General features: G+C 36.8%; 1 protein-coding gene across 2 annotated transcripts in view; it reads left to right on the plus strand.

Moving 5' to 3' along the window:
- The window catches only part of TRAPPC11 (trafficking protein particle complex subunit 11), a 41,282-nt gene that overhangs the window by 8,043 nt on the left and 14,453 nt on the right, over nucleotides 1-18,786 (plus strand). For both annotated transcript variants that reach the window (XM_024759934.1, XM_024759933.1), the window contains 16 exons: nucleotides 1,814-1,910; nucleotides 3,578-3,711; nucleotides 4,358-4,505; nucleotides 6,392-6,485; nucleotides 7,436-7,515; nucleotides 7,614-7,692; nucleotides 7,775-7,829; nucleotides 8,174-8,319; nucleotides 8,981-9,042; nucleotides 9,134-9,266; nucleotides 9,845-9,975; nucleotides 13,361-13,516; nucleotides 15,445-15,632; nucleotides 15,737-15,885; nucleotides 16,068-16,189; nucleotides 16,711-16,830. In XM_024759934.1, coding sequence (XP_024615702.1) covers nucleotides 1,814-1,910; nucleotides 3,578-3,711; nucleotides 4,358-4,505; nucleotides 6,392-6,485; nucleotides 7,436-7,515; nucleotides 7,614-7,692; nucleotides 7,775-7,829; nucleotides 8,174-8,319; nucleotides 8,981-9,042; nucleotides 9,134-9,266; nucleotides 9,845-9,975; nucleotides 13,361-13,516; nucleotides 15,445-15,632; nucleotides 15,737-15,885; nucleotides 16,068-16,189; nucleotides 16,711-16,830 — 1,894 coding nt within the window. The remainder of the gene's footprint in view (nucleotides 1-1,813; nucleotides 1,911-3,577; nucleotides 3,712-4,357; nucleotides 4,506-6,391; nucleotides 6,486-7,435; nucleotides 7,516-7,613; nucleotides 7,693-7,774; nucleotides 7,830-8,173; nucleotides 8,320-8,980; nucleotides 9,043-9,133; nucleotides 9,267-9,844; nucleotides 9,976-13,360; nucleotides 13,517-15,444; nucleotides 15,633-15,736; nucleotides 15,886-16,067; nucleotides 16,190-16,710; nucleotides 16,831-18,786) is intronic.

The following is an 18,786-nucleotide window of genomic DNA, read 5'->3' on the forward strand; positions in this document are numbered from 1 at the left end:
AAGTTTCTAACCGTTGTCAAACTTTTTCTTTATGTTAACAATAACATAGTAGTGGCAATTTCTGAATCTCAACCAAACTTTAAGTTTAAAATGTTTATGTTGGTTAGAGTCAGGTTTGTAATATTCACTTTAATTTTTCTAGTTAAATGGAATATATTTGAGTTTTTAAAAAAATATATCCATTTTATTATCAGAAGTAAATTTTATAGTGTCCGAAAGCTTTCTGGTATAATTTAATTAAATTTCATGATCTAAAGAAACATATTAAATTTTTCCCATTCTGTTACCTGCTTCTTCTTTGTATGCTCAGTAAAATCCTTGTTAAGACTGATTTTCAAAGTTTCATGTGTATTAAACATTATCTGAATCAGACTGAATTTCTTAATTTTTTTTTAGTTTATAATACCTGCCAGTAGCATCATTTTTCATTCTTTTTAAAATTTATTTAGTTTTGGCTGCATTGGGTCTTCGTTGCTGCACACAGACTTTTCTCTAGTTGCGGCGAGCGGGGGCTACTCTTTGTTACGGTGCGCGGGCTTCTCATTGCAGTGGCTCCTCTTGTTGCAGAGCACGGGCTCTAGGCATGCAGGCTTCAGTAGTTGCGGCACACAGGCTCAGTAGTTGTGGCACACAGGCTTAGTTGCTCCACAGCATGTTGGATCTTCCCTGACCAGGGCTCGAACCTGTGTCCCCTGCATTGGCAGCAGATTCTTAACCACTGTGCCACCAGGGAAGTCCCATTTTTCATTCTAAGGCTCTGCTTAGAGCTTTGAAGAGTAGTTGCAGATGTGTTGGCAGTGGTTAGGCATTTTATCCCTTTGCTTTTATTTTACTAAACACAATTTAATAAAACGCCTCTTTCTAGCTTTAACTCAGTTTTTTAAGATTAACAGTGCCAGAGGAGCAAAAGGATAAAAATCAGCTATATATCCTAAAACTGGGGAGAGGCTAAATATACATGGGAGGGTGGAACAGAGAAATAAATAAGTCTGTCATTCAGAGGAATATTGCAGAAACCTCCTCTCTTTTGTTGCTAATGAAGTGCTAAGCACCAAATTGTGTTCTATAAATCTCAAACTTCATATAGTTTTAGTTGGTTTTAATGTAGTTCATTTTTTATCTGTGGTATTAGTGAAACACCCTCAATTCCAATTCTGTTCAAACACAGTTCTGGAAAGAAAAATGTTACGTGGAGAAGTTAGGAGCAAACACTTTTCTTTGGAGAAGACTGAGATTTTCTCATTACCTTCCATCTTCTATCAGACTTGCCTTTCTCACACTATTCTCTCCTTCAGCGCTAGCTGCCCTGAGGGCATCCCCACTGCAGCCCATACCCGAGACCAGTGATACCCGTTTCAGTTGTGGAGATACTTGGGTTTAAAGCTGTTGACCCATCTCTGTCTTGATAGCACCTTCTTCGCTAATACAATTTCTATTTGAGAAGCTCAACATGGTACTTTTAAAAAATACTAATTGTTTTTAACAATGTTAATTTTGTCATGTAACTCTGGACACTTTGCCACTTTCATTTTGCAGCTGAATTCCTATCAGTTATAGGCAGATGTTAATGACAGCAGTGTACAGTGGTTCTGTTCTTAGAGAAAAGTCATTGATTCCTCCCACACATAATGAATCAATATATCATTTTTCAGGACATCAGAGATTGTTATGTATATGTTATTATTGAGCTGTTGAGTGCTAAGAAATGTTGAGTAAATATTGTTTCTGTTATTTCTAATAATTTTGCTCTTAGGAATCTTTTCTTAAAATTAATTTATATCATAATTAACTACCTTCCCCATGTCTATATTAGGAATTACAGGACCGCCTATAATCTTGTACATGAATTGAGAGCCCATGAAACTAATATTCTGGAAATTAAGACCATGGCAGGATTTATAAACTACAAGGTAATAGTTCTACTTGCAAATAAACAAAATTTGGCTTTAAATATTGGAGTATCTTTTTAAAGTTTGGAAATCCAGATGACTCACTTGCTCTGAAAAGTGAGTATTTGATGAATTATGCTATGCTATTTTATGTCCTTTATCTCAAGGAGCACCCTGGTTCTTAGCAGCCTAATTGTAATGCTTGGTTTTGAGCTATGGTCCCAGAGTTCTCATTTAGAGGAGTTTTATCTTGGTAAAACTCCTTGAGGAGGGTCTTTTGTTTGTTTTTAAGTGGGGGCAGGAGGGAGTGAGAAGAAAGCTGCCTACAGTATTGAATTTTAGAAGCTGCAACTTATTAGAACTGGGTAAGCCTTCCTTGGTTTAATGGCCAGCCATAGAAAAGGTGTACCTATTCCCCTTAGAGAAAACTTTTATATCTGTTATGTGAGCATTTTAAGGTTGTATATGGTAGAAATAGACACCCCCAGAAGGCAGATGAAGCTTTGTCTTTTGCTTTTAATCTTTCCACAGTCATCTTTTAAAGAGGCTGGCACTGGGGGTAGAGGGACACTTTGTTCACTGCGTGTGTAAGTGTAAATTGGTACAGCTTCTATAGAGGCTATTTTTGCAATGATAGTGCAGATTTAAAGTGGATATTCCTTTTGACCTAGCAATTCCATTTTGGGAAATTTATCCCACATATGTGCTAAGACTTGCAAATCACATATGTAAGGATATTTATTGCCTCTTGTAATAGGAAAAGGTTGGAAACAACCCCACAATAACTGACTGGTCAATATAAATTATAACTCCAAACAACAAAATATTATACAACTATCAAGAATGAAGCAGCTCCATGCATTGAAATGGAATGATATCCAAGATATATTGTTAGGTGAAAAAAGGAAGGCACAAAGCAGCATATTCAGTGTGATGCTATCTGTATAAAAATAATAGTTTATTTGTAAATGCACATACTTGTCTGTGGACAGAATATATCACCAAATGTATGCTGGGAGCTTGTTGCCTCTAGAGAGGGAAATTGGATGGCTGAGGGACAGGGATGGATGAGAGATTTAACTTTTCATGTATTCCCTTATACCTAAAAAAATAAAATTAAAAGTGGTAATAAGCATGTGGAAATAAATTTAGGCTTTGTTTCTTCTTTTTTTTTCATTTACCCTACATACATATAGATTATTACTTTGAAATAACATCCCAGATAATTTTTCAAGAATTTCTGTAATCCTTGTTTGATATGGAGGCTACTGTGCTCTAATTGTTCTACAAAAAATCTTTTGCTTTCTGACAGTTCTAAAACTGAGAGTTAATCTGTCCTTTCTCAGTTACCTGTTGGAAGTACTTCATTTTTGCCCATCTTTATGCTCTTCATTGGGTTTAATATGTCTTTATTCTATGCTTTAAAAAACTTTGTAAGGTGTAGAATAGATTCATCACAAATAGTGAATAATTTTATTTCATTAATCAAAGGGACATAACCTCTGTTTTTAGCATATCCTTTGTAATAGAGAAAATCAGTTCTGTTGCACTTAAGTTCTACTGAACTTCAGAGAAGGAAATTCCATACTCTTTTTAAAGTTAGTCTCAATTTTTATATATTTTTAAATGAATACACCTTTTGACTTTGGTTTTCTTCTTTACTTTGGGGTTGATTTTACATCTTCCAGATCTGTAGGCTGTGTTTTCAGCACAACACCCCACTGGACGCAATTGCTCAGTTCCGAAAGCACATCGACTTGTGTAAGAAAAAAATCGGAAGTGCAGAGTTGTCTTTTGAGCACGCTGCATGGATGTCTAAACAGTATGTTTTAAATTATATTTTCAGAATGTTTTTTAAACAAATTTACTTGGGGTTTGGAGGAGTGGAGTTAGCATGGACTTTTGTTCTAAATCGAACTAAGATTTTTGTCAGTAAGTAGGTTTTTAATGATCCACCATAAGGATGTTCCCAGTAATGGTAGATACTGATTCATACAGTTTCTTAATGGAAATTAGCTAGTTCCTGGGACCATCTCTTTCATTCAGTATATATATATCAAGTTTCCACCATGTGTCTAGATACCGAGAATATAGCAGTGAATAGACAGTATCCCTACTGACGTGGAAGTTGCCCTCTGAGACTGATGACTAAAAATTGCTAGAATGAGAAATTTCCCAGAAACATGGATGTATTTGAGTGGTGGGAACTATGTTGACATCTGGCTTGATGGTATATTTATAAAGACCTGCTAACACAGAAGAGTTGACTTAAAGAATTTTTCTGTAACCTACGATTAGTGTGTGTTAGTATTTACAATGAAATCCCCACAATTAATAGTTCAGCAGTAGCATTATTTTGATACAGTCTGCTGAGGTTATGGTTACAGGATGAATAACTACTAGAAGTAAGCTGCTTTTTCTTTTTCATTCCATTTTTTTATTTCTTGATTTTTTTTTTTTTCTTTAAGATTCCAGGCCTTTGGAGATTTATTTGATGAAGCTATCAAGTTGGGGTTGACAGCTATTCAAACTCAGAATCCTGGTTTCTATTACCAGCAGGCAGCATACTATGCCCAGGAGCGGAAACAGCTTACGAAAACCCTCTGTAACCATGAAGTAAGTCACTGACTCCTGTATTAGCTGGCATTTAGGACATCTATTAACCTTCTCTTGAAAGAAGAAATGCTGATGGGTGTTGATAATTTTTTCCAAGCCTTTGCATGTAACAAGTTTTTATCTTTTATATTTTCAGGAATTAGGATTATTTTCAGTTTTAGCCTGAGTACTCTATTTTCACCTGTGAATTAAGCAGAAGTTTTTCTTTGAAGAACTGATTTATGATTAGCGATAAGTCAGTGATTTAGAGGAGAGAAAGTTACTTTAAAATAAAAGCCACAGTTTAGTCCATGCCATACTGTAAATCCATTGTTTTGTTTCTGTGATCACTGCTAGAGTTTGAAGGACACTGAGAAATGTGCTTTATGTTGACCCACTGGAGAGCATAACATTGGCCTTCTTTCTCTTCCTGGGGTTCTCCTTCATGGAAAGCTCTAAAGAATCTATTTGAGGATGTTAACTGCATATTTTCTTAAACTTGACATTTCATTTTGCCTTTCTCTTGGATGATTATATTTAAATACCAGTTTCCCCGTAAGCACCTTTAAAATAAGAACATGGTATGTGTATATAGATAGAGATATTTACATTCACATAGTTATATCAGTTTATTTTCACTTAAAACCTCAGATTTCTTCTCTGAAGATAGGTGAATTTTAACAACAGAGCTATTTCAAAAACTGTTCAAAAAAAAAAACAGTTTGCATATTAGTACTTTAAATGCTTGGATTTTTTCCCCTTAAATCATGATATACCTAGACTATTTTCTACCATGTTATTTGTATATGATGTATAATTTCATTACATGTATTATATTTTAAAAGTTTGGCATATTATATTTGAGCACAATATTTTAAAAGGTGATTAAAACTGGGTCTTGTATGTATATGAGAAAATGGGCATTAGCAAATATTGGCTAGAATGTAAAATAATATTCTGTCAAGTAATAAATAAAGAAGCCTCAAAATCATGCCTTTCTTTTGACCCAGAATTTCATATTCAGGAAGCCTAAGACAGATAAGAGATCCTAAGAGATAAGTATTAAAATTTATTTATAGAGTTGTTCTGACAGATTTATTAATAGTAATGTAAAATAAAAATAACAATGTGAACAGCTATAGGGAATCTGTTACAATTTGGAACAGCAGGCAGCCAAGAAAAATAACATTTTGGAAGAATCTTTAATGATATGGTGAGATATACAGAATGTATTTAAAAGAAAAAAGCAGGTTGAAAAATTATTTCAGCTGTTGACGAATAAACGTTTGCATACAAAATCTGGAAGAATAATGTATATACATTGTTAACCGTGGTAGTAGGTCTATAGGTAATTTAAATTTTTATCATTTTCCTTTTGGACGTTTTCTGCATTTTTTAAACAATTACTTGTATTACATTTTGGTTTTAGAGGGAAAAGTTGTAAAAAAGAAAAGTGGTATAAATTTGTAAATTCTGGTGCCAAAAGTATCCTCCCCCCATCAATACCAAGACTTAATACACATGTGATAAAAAAGGAAAATAGTGTCTTCTTTTCAAAACTCCTATAACATTATTTTTATTTGCACAAAAAACACTTCTACATATGGAATAACCATCAAATTTAATTTGTAATGTAGTTTTACTGGTTTATAAATTAAAAGAAAATGTAGAGCAGTTAGTTACTATGAAATCATTTGTCAGAATCAGGTTGATTTATTCAATTTAATTTTTATAAGACTACCTAATATTAAATGAAACATTCTTGTTTAATTTTATGGAAATTTAATTTATGTTAAAATATTCACAACTTTGATATTTGAATGTGTTATTCATATTTATGAAAGCTTTTTTATTCTAACAAAGATCGAGGGAGAGTTGGTCTTGATGGGCTGTGTTTTGATTTAAAGGCTTCTGTAGCGCACCCCAGTCCTGATCCCCTAGAAACACAGACAGGAGTTCTTGACTTCTACGGACAGCGACCGTGGCGACAAGGAATCCTAAGTAAATAATTTTTTCCTCTTTCCCTTCCTCTCAACCTCAAAAGCACAAGGTTGCTATCATAATTTTTCCATGGCTGCACAACATAATAACAAATTATGTTGAGGTAGGGCTTCCCTGGTGGCGCAGTGGTTGAGAGTCAGCCTGCCGGTGCAGGGGACACAGGTTCGTGCCCCGGTCCGGGAAGATCCCACATGCCGTGGAGCGGCTGGGCCCGTGAGCCATGGCCGCTGAGCCTGCACGTCCGGAGCCTGTGCTCCGCAATGGGAGAGGCCACAACAGTGAGAGGCCCGCGTACCACACACACACAAAAAATTATGTTGAGGTAAAAATATGTGCTTTTTAAACACTTTTTAAGACTTACTTTAAAAATGTGTTGTTTTTATCACTACATCTTAGAATGACTTATAATTAAAGATGTAGATGTGACTAAAATATTTGGACATCTGTTGTCTTAAATGACACAGTTAGTAAGCCACTCTGGTCTATTTAAATATTTTAATTCCAGTTAAGTTTAATGATTTTTTTATGTTTGACATTTTAGAACATCATTACCTGAACCACCTTAAAAATGATTTCTCTATCTTTTTTGTTTTATACACACTTAATCTGAGCAATTTCTATGGCCACTAAACTTTTTGTTAAGAAATTATTTACTTTAATCTACAGGAAATGTATTTTGTTTGGAAAATGATATTGGTATTACTTTTGAGGTGGTTGATTCCACTGGGCAAAAGAGTACAGAGCTCAGTAACGTACCCTTCAGAACAGAGACCACAGAGAAGATTCCATGCTAATAAAGCTGTCTGTTAGAATCTTTAGAATTCTAGAATGTTTAAGAATCTTAAGTACATTGTATGCAAAGGATTCAGGGAGTGTACACGTCCAGTGTTCGTGTGAAGGATTTGTGTTAAATGAGCTATCTAAAATGGGTTGTGTCCTATCTTACACAGGTTTTGATCTTTCTGATCCTGAAAAGGAGAAGGTGGGGATTCTTGCCATTCAGCTGAAGGAGAGAAGTGTTGTTCACTCTGTAAGTCTTTTTTCCAGTACAAACTCCTTTTTACAGTATTCCAGGAAAACATGAGATTATTTTTATTGGAATGTTTCCCATTTTATCTTCTCTAACAGGAAATAATAATAACTCTTCTGAGCAATGCTGTCGCACAGTTTAAGAAGTATAAGTGTCCAAGAATGAAAAGTCATCTGAGTAGGTATCCGTGCCCTGCCACAACTTTGTGCAACTTTGCGTAATTTTAAATTATGTTCATACAGTCTGTTTTCCTTTATAGTGGTTCAAATGGGAGAGGAATATTATCATGCAAAGGATTATACCAAAGCTTTGAGGTGAGTTCTGTTCACTATTTTTACAAGTATTCTGATTCTCTCGCAGCAGAATTAGCATGGAAATCTGTATTGAAGGATTTATTATTTCCATATTTATTCCTACTTCTATTAAACACCATTTCCGTGATATTTTTTCAAGTATTGTCTGCAGGTACAGTCATTATCAGAGTCTGAGGAAACCTCACATTTACCTAATGTGAAAATACCTGTTAAACTATTTCAGTAAGATTTTCTGAAGTTTATATAAAATGAGTAAAGCACTTTTATTTTAGTTTCTCCATGAACTTTTCAAACCCTTCCTCGTGAAGCTGTCTCGGCCTGTCTGACATTTTGTCCTCTGTCAGGTTGCTGGATTATGTGATGTGTGATTATCGGAGTGAAGGATGGTGGACCCTGCTCACGTCTATACTGACCACAGCTCTGAAGTGTTCCTACCTCATGGCCCAACTGAAAGATTACATCACTTATTCCCTAGAACTTCTTGGAAGAGGTAACTCGATGTTCTTTCAGTAAAATTCTGAATCTTTACAATTACATAGCATCTTTAAGCTTCTTTAAATTGGAAGAATAATTCAGTATCAAATATCTGGTAGTACTGTTATCACATGCAAGTCACTTTGCGGAGTGAAGAGGTTTTATACTTTATTGGAACTTATTAGAGTTGAAGGTCTTATTGTAGTTGAGAAAAATCTGCCTTACTTTTAAAAATATGGCATAAAATAATTTTTCACATAGAGTTCAAATGCACACACATAAAGCATTGGGGCTGACTTTTAGCAAGCTGTGCTGTCAGTTTTCCAGTGTTGTGCTTAGCCATCTTAGAAGAGAGATTTATCGGGCTTCCCTGGTGGCGCAGTGGTTGAGAGTCCGCCTGCCGATGCAGGGGACGCGGGTTCGTGCCCCGGTCCGGGAAGATCCCACATGCCGTGGAGCGGCTGGGCCCGTGAGCCATGGCCGCTGAGCCTGCGCGTCCGGAGCCTGTGCTCCGCAACGGGAGAGGCCACAACAGTGAGAGGCCCGCGTACCGCAAAAAAAAAGAAAAAAAAAAAGAAGAGAGATTTATCTGCAGGATTTTAATACCTGAAATGAGGGTAGTGGGCTTACTTGCCTGTCTTATAGTCCTAATTTTCTTCCTTCTTCCTTCCTATTAGCTTCAACTCTGAAAGATGACCAGAAATCTCGGATAGAAAAGAACCTCATAAACGTTTTAATGGTAGGCTGGAATTCTTTATATAACATCTGTATCTGGATGTGTGTATTTTATAAAACTAGCTGAACAGATGTTTAACTCCATGTTGGCACAGAATGAAAGTCCTGCTCCTGAACCTGACTGTGACATATTAGCTGTGAAAACTGCTCAGAAGCTGTGGGCGGACCGAGTTTCTCTGGCCGGCAGCAATCTTTTCACAATAGGCGTACAGGACTTTGTGCCATTTGGTGGGTAACCAACGTCTACAGTATTATTTTAGAGAAATCGTCCTTATTTCTACAAAATAAATAGACACAGAATAATAAAGTCAAAGAATTTTCCAAGTACAGTCATTTTGTAGATGAACTGTGTGATTTTTTTTTTTTTTTAATTTTCTGTCCATCGACTTTAAAGATGGTCAAAATTTTAAATACTTCGTTGAGGTCGTAACATTTACTCTGTTCGTTTGTAGTTCAGATGTTATTTGAAATGCATTTGGAAAGACAGTTATTTAAAAAGTTTATTGTCTAGGCAGGTATTTTGAAATACGTTAAAAAATAACAAAATGGTTCTTTTTTCTTTAAGATCCTATGTCAGTTACATTTTAGGAGGAACCATGTTTTTAAAATTAGAGAGGTTTTGGAGCTAGAGTTTGTTTAAATTTGGCTTGATTTATGTCTTTTGAAATGCCTCAGGTGCAGAAGTCAGTAAGAATATCCAGTGTAGCTGTTTCCTTTCTGGAGAGCATATGTGGATCAGAGAATAACGTGTGCGTGTCTAGAGTGTCTGGTGGTGTCTGACGCGGCCCTTTTTGTTTTATTTCTAGTGCAATGCAAAGCCAAGTTCCACGCCCCAAGTTTTCATGTCGACGTTCCCGTGCAGTTCGATATTTATCTGAAGGCTGACTGCCCACATCCCATTAGGTTTTCTAAGCTCTGTGTCAGCTTTAATAATCAGGTAATGGCACCTTTTAAGGTGTTTTTACCATGTGTGTATCTTATTGTAGCTTGCATTAAATGAGGTAAAATGTGTTTAGTGAATTTTAGGTCTTAATGGTTTCATATTAACAAATGTATTTTGATAGAGTCTATTTAAGAATAATTGTATTTATAGTTCTCAACTTCTGTATCCACAATTCAAGTTTTACACTTTTCTATTCTAATTTTTGTTTTCACTCCCTGCTTAGGAAACCTAAGAACTTTGTCTACACATAGACAAAAAGTTTTGTAACATGTATCTTGAATTTCAAATAAGATATATTCAGAATGAATATAATTTTCAAAACCATTTGTGTTATTCTAACATTGGTATCAGCTTTATATTATAAAACTGTTATACGTTTGATGTTAAAGCAATGAAAGTGGAATAGATGGATATAAAGTAGAAAGTAAATGTGTGTTCCTCCAATTCCATTCCTTAGGGGGCGTCACAATTAACTTCGTGAATAGTCTAGACATCTTATGTGCACGCATATATAAGCAACTTTTTTCTCCAGAATTGGGATTGTACTATATTTCCTCCATTTGAACATTTTTATAGTGTGATACAGTCAAGTGCTTGATTACATTCTGTTTCAGTTATAAGCTCACTTCTAATTTTCTGGTCACACAGAAAGTGTACTGAGCTGTAACCAGCAAGCATTTATTGAGAGTTACAATATTCTTAGCATCATGGTGAACCTGAAAAAGTTTAGCATATATCAACCCCACTAAAATATAAGCGTTTTGGGAGCAAGGCCAGGACTGGCTCACAGATGGCCTACATATGTGTGTAGGCTAGAAATACTGTTATGGCAGGCATGCTGGAGAAAAGAGGAAGTTTCAAAATTGAAGATGCAATTAAGATAGGTTTAAAAAGATGAGAGGGAAAGGATGTGTTTGGCAATGAGGAAACGCTGAATGGAAACAGGAGTGAATGTTCTGTGTTTTTGGGCAAGTGAAGACAGCAGCCTCACAAGAGCAGAGGGATCATAGGTGGGGTGAGTGGGAGTCAGGCTGGGTGGCTTAGAGGAACCTGGAGAGTTAAGCAGAGTCAGTCTGGGAAGTATCAACAGAAGCCTTTTAAGATTGATTTATTCATTCATTTATTCGTTATCTATCTGTTTATTTATTGAATGGTGGTAAAGAAAGAATGTTGTCTGTTTAAATAGGTTTTTCTTGACTCATAAGAACTGAGCAATGTCCCTGTAATAGAATTGGTTAAATGAACCTGGGTCACTTGAAGATTAGTATGTTTTATTCAACTTGAAACCATTACCCAAGGATTCCAATTATTTTGAGAATTTTAAAGCAAGAGCATGAAATTTATGTTTAAGAAACTTTATTCCAGTAGCCAAATAGAGGGAAAGAAATGATATTTTAGAAACCAGAGGCTCTTTGTATGAACCCAGGTACGAAAGTATGAGGATTTGGATTAGGATGCTAGTGATGGGAATGGAGATAAAGGGATAAGAGGCATTTAAAAATAGGTACGTTTGGATTGCTGAGTATATATAGAGGATACAGAATGGGGATAGGATGGATAAAGGATGGGCTATTTGGTTTTTGCAGGCCCAAAACACTTTATTTTTCCAGCTCTATTGAGATATGGCAGATAAAATTGTGTAAGTTTAAAGTGTACATGATGATTTGATACACATACTTTGCAAAATGACTACCACAGTAAGGTTAGTTAACACATGCATCACCTGACATAATCACCTTTTTGTTGTTGTCCTTGTGAGAACATTTAGGATCTACTCTTTTAGCAACGTGCAAGTAAATAAATAATACAGTAATTATAGTCCCCATGCCATACATTAGATCCCCAAAACTTATTTGTCTGATAACTGGAAGTTTATACCCTTTGACCGACATCTTCCCATTTCTGCCAACGCCCAGCATATGGCAATCCTCATTCTACTCTCTGTTTCTATGAGTTCCGTTTCTGTAAGTTGTAGATTCCACATATAAGTATTAGGACAGCAGCTTTGTATGTGCTGTTTCTTATGCTTGGATTGGTCTTCCCTCCTCTTTTATTTGCTTAGTTCCTCCTCATGTTTTATCCCCTTAAAAGCCTCACTTCCTCAGGGACACCTCGCCTGACCTACATGACTGATTGACCTAGCCAGGCTCACATAACCCTTCATAGTACTTGTCACAGCTGTGGTTTCACTCTTGTCATGTGATTATTTGGTAAATTGCTTGTTTTTCTTACTAGAATGTAAGCTCCAAGAGGACAGACACTTTTTTTTTCACTCACTGTGAAATATTCTAAATCTGGAATTTAGAGGGTCAAGGAAGGCACTCTCATTTTACCTTTCACATCATAGCCTACTATTGCATTTCTTTTCCTTCCTTCTTTTTCCCTTTTAGCAACACAGACCACATCTATAATTAAACTAATAAAAATATTAAAATAAAATATAAAGCAATTTGTTTTTAAAGTTGTATTCTGAATATATGTTATTTGAAATGCAGGATGCAAATCACAAGGGAAAAAATAGCGGGTACGAGGCTTCATAAGCCTGGAATAGAAATGAAAATTAGAAGGAAGGTATAAAACTTAACTGTATTAGAATCTTCTGTGAAGATAATTCACCTGCTGGGATAGAAGATGGCTCTTGGAAAGTTCTCAGTATTTAATGAAAGGATGAGAATGGCGATCCCTTAGATATGTATATGAAAGATGTCTCTGTTTATTCATCTGTAAGGAGTGTGCTTTTCTGGGAAGGTAGCTTGAAGTGATAGTGGAATTATCCCTTAGACAATTGTGGATATAAGCTTTTAGTTAAGGAATAGGTCAGAATTAGAAGTTTTTATGTGGGAGATATTAGCACAGAGGTGCCGAATACGTAGACATGGATAGACTTTGCAGTGAAGTAAACATAAAGAGAAAAGCAGAACCAAAAGCCAAGGACTGAAACGTTTGGAACCTCTGAATGAGGGGAACAAGAGGGAAAAAAGACCTTTGAGGGAAAAGCAGGAGAGTGAGAAACGGGAGCTATTATAGTGTCACAGAAGCCAGGTAAAAAGGAAGCTCTTTAAGAAAAGATGATAGACAGTAGCATCCGACGCAAAACAAAGAGTAAGTCTTTGTTTCTGTCTCCAGGAAAGGGATGGCTAAACAAACGTTTTCAGAGGCCAGCTTCTGTGCGAAGCGTCTTTATCTTGTGGCGGCAGTGAGTGGTTAACTGCTACCGTCTGGCATAAAAATACTTATTCTTTTATTAATGGAAAATTCATAATGCTTCAGTATCAGTGCAGTTAACCTTAACAAGCTCCAAGTAATTCGGTGTTTAGTGTTAGCAAAACATATGACATCTGAGTTCATAAACCGTGACCCTCGCTCACCTCTTTTTCAGGAATACAACCAGTTCTGTGTAATCGAAGAAGCATCCAAGACGAGTGACGTTTTAGAAAATTTGACTCAGGGAAAGATGTGCTTAGTTCCTGGTAAAACAAGAAAGTTTTTATTTAAATTTGTGGCAAAAACTGAAGATGTGGGAAAGAAAATTGAGGTTAGTTATGAAATGTGTTTAAAGAATATTTTAAGTGATGAAATAATGTGTATGTCAGAAAAAATTATAATAAAACTAATACAGAAGTTTATTAAGTAAAAAATGAAAATCTTCCACTTGGACTTCCCAAGGGAACCCATTCATTATGGTTTTTAGGTAGGTTTCCCCTCAGTGAGAATATGTTTTTTGGGTTTTTTTCTTGCGGTACGCGGGCCTCTCAATGTTGTGGCCTCTCCCGTTGCGGAGCACAGGCTCCGGACGCGCAGGCTCAGCGGCCATGGCTCACGGGCCCAGCCGCTCCGCGGCATGTGGGATCTTCCCGGACCGGGGCACAAACCCGTGTCCCCTGCATCGGCAGGCAGACTCTCAACCACTGCGCCACCAGGGAAGCCCAGTGAGAATATGTTATACGTAATATTCAGTAGTTGGCTTTTTTTGCTTGATAGTGATATATTAGACATCATTTCCTGTTAGTACATGAGACCAACCTCATTTTTAATGCCTGCATAATCAGCTAAGGAATTTTAAACTGTGTATATATATATATATATATATATATATATATATATATATTATATAGTATAATGAGAATATGTTATACGTAATATTCAGTAGTTGGCTTTTTTTGCTTGATAGTGATATATTAGACATCATTTCCTGTTAGTACATGAGACCAACCTCATTTTTAATGCCTGCATAATCAGCTAAGGAATTTTAAACTGTGTATATATATATATATATATATATATATATATATATATTCTATAATGTAGTAATTATATTTTGTAAAATATGACATAATTCACACTAAAGAGCTATATCATTTTGACCGTTAAACATTGCTGATTGCATATTTTTAAAGAAAAATGAAGATGTATGCTTCAAAGGATTCATTTAATGTAGATAATTAAAATGCCTTTCAGAAATACGTGATGGAAGTCATATTTTTATTGAGCATAAACTCTGAGCCAAGCTACGTGGGTTTCAACGCCAGCTCTCTGGCTCACCTGCTTGTGGCCCTGGGCAGTTACTTGACCTCTTTGTGTTTCCGTTTCTTCGTCTATAAAGTGGGGATAGTAACATTACCTACTTCTCAACGTTGCATGAGAATTAAATCAGTTAGTTAACGTAAATCTCCTGGAATAGTGACTAGGACGAGGTGAGCACTCATGAAGTGCTGCTCTCCCGTGGCTGGAACGGGAATGGTTGGCTAACGCGAACTAGAGACCATTTCCAAGACAGAAACTTAAGGCTGTACCCCCTATGTTCTCATAACAATTTCTGTGAATCTGTTGATTTTATTATTTACCAATATCCAGAGTTTTTGCTTATTCATTAAAAAAGAAATTCTGCATGATTTTGGCTAAATCCCTCATGACATGTTTTAATTTTTTACAAGGTACCTAAGGAAGCCTACCAGATGTAAATCATAATTAATAATACTATTTTGAGTATATTTGTTAATGGATTTAGTGGAAAGGACATTTATTCAGTTAATAAAGAATTTCATTGCTAATACTGTTGATGTCGTCGGGAAGAATATGTGTGGCCACTAGGAGTTAGCTTGTGAGTATGTTAACGGTTAGCAGAACATTCATTGATTTCACTCAGCAGCCACTACTGCAGGGTCTGCTCCTTCAGGCACCACGCCGAGCACTGGGATAGCAGTACCACTCCATCGTGTCCGAGCTGGGGAGTCAGCTCATTATCCTTGTTTAAAGGTGAAGAGGTTGAAACCCCACACACGGCTAGCCAGTGTCACAGCTGAGAAGGGTCTGGGATCGGACTCCCACAGCAGGTGTTCTGACCTGTGTCACGTCGTGGGTCCGAGGAACGCCACAGCCCAGCAGCCCACTCTGTAATTTGTTGGGAGGGGATGGTGACGAACTGGTATGAGATGGCGTTTCTGACGGACCTCCTTCTTCTAGATCACATCCTTGGATCTGGTTCTGGGCAGCGAGGCAGGAAGATGCGTGATCTTGAATTGGCAGGGGGGAGGAGGAGATGCCGCTTCCACCCAGGAAGCCTTACAGGCCGCCCGTTCTTTCAAAAGAAGGCCCAGGCTCCCCGACAGCGAGCTTCACTGGGACAGCATAGTGATCCAGGCGAGCACCATGTGAGTCGGCCTGGTGGGCAGATGGGAGAAGGTCACCTCACTTCTTTGGAATACTTTGTTTCTTTTAAAAAAATCAGTGACTTAGCTAACATTTTTTCCCAAAGGATCATTTCCAGAGTTCCAAACATTTCTGTCCATCTGCGACATGACCCTCCTGCCCTGACTAACGAAATGTACTGTTTGGTTGTGACTGTGCAATCCCATGAGAAGACCTGCATCAGAGACGTGAAGCTCACTGCTGGTTTAAAACCCGGTAAACTTGCCTTTTTAAAATTTGAGCCGTGTTGATCCAACATAAAATAAACATCAGTGATATCAACTGCAGGAAGTTTGTTTAAAAAATGGTTATGATCTAGTGCTCTCTATGCAGTATTAATTGTCAAGATAACGTTTGAATTTCCTGTATTTTTAAAATGCCAACATTCATACTTTTAGGACAGGATGCCAATTTAACTCAGAAAACTCATGTGACTCTTCATGGAACAGAACCGTGTGATGAGTCCTACCCGGCTCTACTCACTGACATTCCTGTCGGAGACCTACATCCCGGGGAGCAGGTGAACTTGGCCAACTGTGATTGGAGAGGAAATCGGTTAGGCTGTAGTGTTAAATATGTAGTGAGTTTTAGTTTTAGAGCATTTTAACAGCATATCCCGAGACTAAAAATGTGATTCAACTAATGCACATTTTATTCACATTTCACATATTTAATGTGTAAAATGTCTTCAGTTTTTATACAAGGAATTTTAGAACAAACAATGCGAATATGGAGAATTCATTGCCTGATAAAATAACTAAATAACACGAAATTTGTAGCTTAGTTAAATAACCTTTCGGTCAACTTTTATTTCCAAGACAAATACAAAGAATTCTTGGGAAATTGAGAATGTAATAAAAAAAAAAGATGGAGTAGTAATGATCCCACTCATGCTGCGACAGGAATAGCTAAAAAAAGTGTTCAAGAGCTTAGCCAGTTGGTACAGGAAACTCTAAAAGGTGGGAGCATTATCCTAGAATATATATCAGGAGGCAATCTCTGTAATAGTAATTAAACTAAAATACTTTTATTTTGTTGCAGCTGGAAAAAATGTTATATGTTCGCTGTGGAACAGTGGGCTCAAGAATGTTTCTTGTGTATGTTTCTTACCTGATCAATACAACTATTGAAGAAAAAGAAATTGTTTGCAAGTGTCACAAGGTATTTATTTCATAGCTACTTCGAGAAATACCATATTTGGAGTGTTTCCTATTTTGTATTATCTTAGTTAACCTGTAAAATAAACAGCGTAGGTGATTATAGTCCATTACAAGTTTTAATGAAACATCTGTTGATTTTTTTATCATTTGTGTTTATTATAAGTGATGTGATATGGTATTCATCGCTCAAACATTAGAAAATTGGCCTATATGGTATTTTTGTACAGAGAACCAAAAGGTTTGAGATCTCATGCAAAACAGTCTTGAGACTCTAAACCTAATCTGCTTCTTTATAAAATCACACATTAGATAAAATCTGTAAGTTGGCTAATATGAAGAAGGTCTTGTGGGAGGGAGGTCTCCCTTTGTGGAATATTTATGTTAGTAAAAAAGATTCTTTTGAACATCATTTTTTGATGAGTGCACATTGGTGAGGAAGAAGTAAGAAGGCTATCAGGTCCAACAACTCCGAGGCAGCTGCTATTAACTCCTTGATGTATTTCTTATCGGTCTTTTTTGTTTCAAGAGATTGCGGGGGGACGTGTTTTTATATAGACTTAACCACATTGTATATAATGCTTGTATCCCCTTTTATTAATGGAAAATGATGATATTTGGTATCTTCTGAGACCTGGCAGCCTTTTCTTAGGAACGGGGTCCTCAGTCCAGCAGAGGAGAAGCCCTAGGAATTTGGGGGTTTGTAGTTTGGTCACTGCACAGGACTGGGCTGCAGGCTGTTTTATAAGTCACTGGGAAAGAAAACCATCCTAAGAGAGTTCAGGAGGATTCCCCAAGTGGCAGGGAGGAAGGCATATAATACGCTGTCAAAAATTTCACCAGCCTGATGTAATTAAAAGACCTTGCTGGTGAACTAGGAGATAAGGGTGCCAGTCTCAGCACTGCCTCCTAAATTCTGAACTCAGGTCAGCCAGGTAACTCCTTTCGACCTCCATCTCCTCATCTACAAAATAAGAACGTTAAAGTTCTGTGCACATTTAAAGTCCTAAGCCTTGGATGTTGTTTCTACTTCTGATAATGAAGCTGATGGTAGACTTGGAATGTACTTTGAAATAACCGTTTGCTACCTCGTAACTATCCTGAACTCGAGCGAAACCAGTGTGCTGCTACATCTTTAAGCAATGTTCTCAAGACATGAGATCATCGAGGTACATGCCACTTTTTTAGAGAAGAATGTATTTATTCTTCTATCAGCCAGTCCATTACCAAGATGTGCTTGTAAGGGACGCTAATTCTGAGGAATAGAAATAGATATTACACAAGAAAAGAATTAATTGGTCAAATATGTTTGGAAAATACTGGGTTAAAGGGTGTTAAGCCGATATTTTTACTTCAGGACTTAGCACAGCATTTAAATTTGCTAGTGTGTATTGTGAAGCTTCGCAAAAGGCTGTAATGATTATTTTTCAAAATTATTTTACCCGGGAGGGGGAAGGGTGAGCTGGGACAAAGTGAGAGAGTGGCATGGACATATATACACTACCAAATGTGAAATAGATGGCTAGTGGGAAGCAGCCGCATAGCACAGGGAGATCAGCTCGGTGCTTGGTGACCACCTAGAGGGGTGGGATAGCTTGATAATAATTGAGAGAGGAAATAATTTGAAGCATATAATAATAATAAAAATGATGTTGGCATTTCACTGAGTGTTCTGTGTGCATTATCTCATTTAATTATCACAACAACCTTGGGAGGACTGAGACTTAAAGAGACCATATACCCTTCCCAAGGTCACATCACTGTGTCCAAGGTCTACATGACTAGTAAGTACGTATCCAGCCAGGAATAAAATCCAGATCTCTTTGGCCTTACAGCCTGAGTCTTAGCCCAACGTGGTCTTTTTTAAAGATTTCTCACCAACAGTGTGGGTTGTTTTTTTAAAAGATGTAGTAAGCCCACTGTTTGTTCTCTGTTGTTTTTTTTTAACATCTTTATTGGA

This window comes from Neophocaena asiaeorientalis, unplaced genomic scaffold, assembly GCF_003031525.2.
Source record: "Neophocaena asiaeorientalis asiaeorientalis breed wild unplaced genomic scaffold, Neophocaena_asiaeorientalis_V1.1 scaffold521, whole genome shotgun sequence".
NCBI classification, from domain to species: Eukaryota; Metazoa; Chordata; class Mammalia; order Artiodactyla; family Phocoenidae; genus Neophocaena; species Neophocaena asiaeorientalis.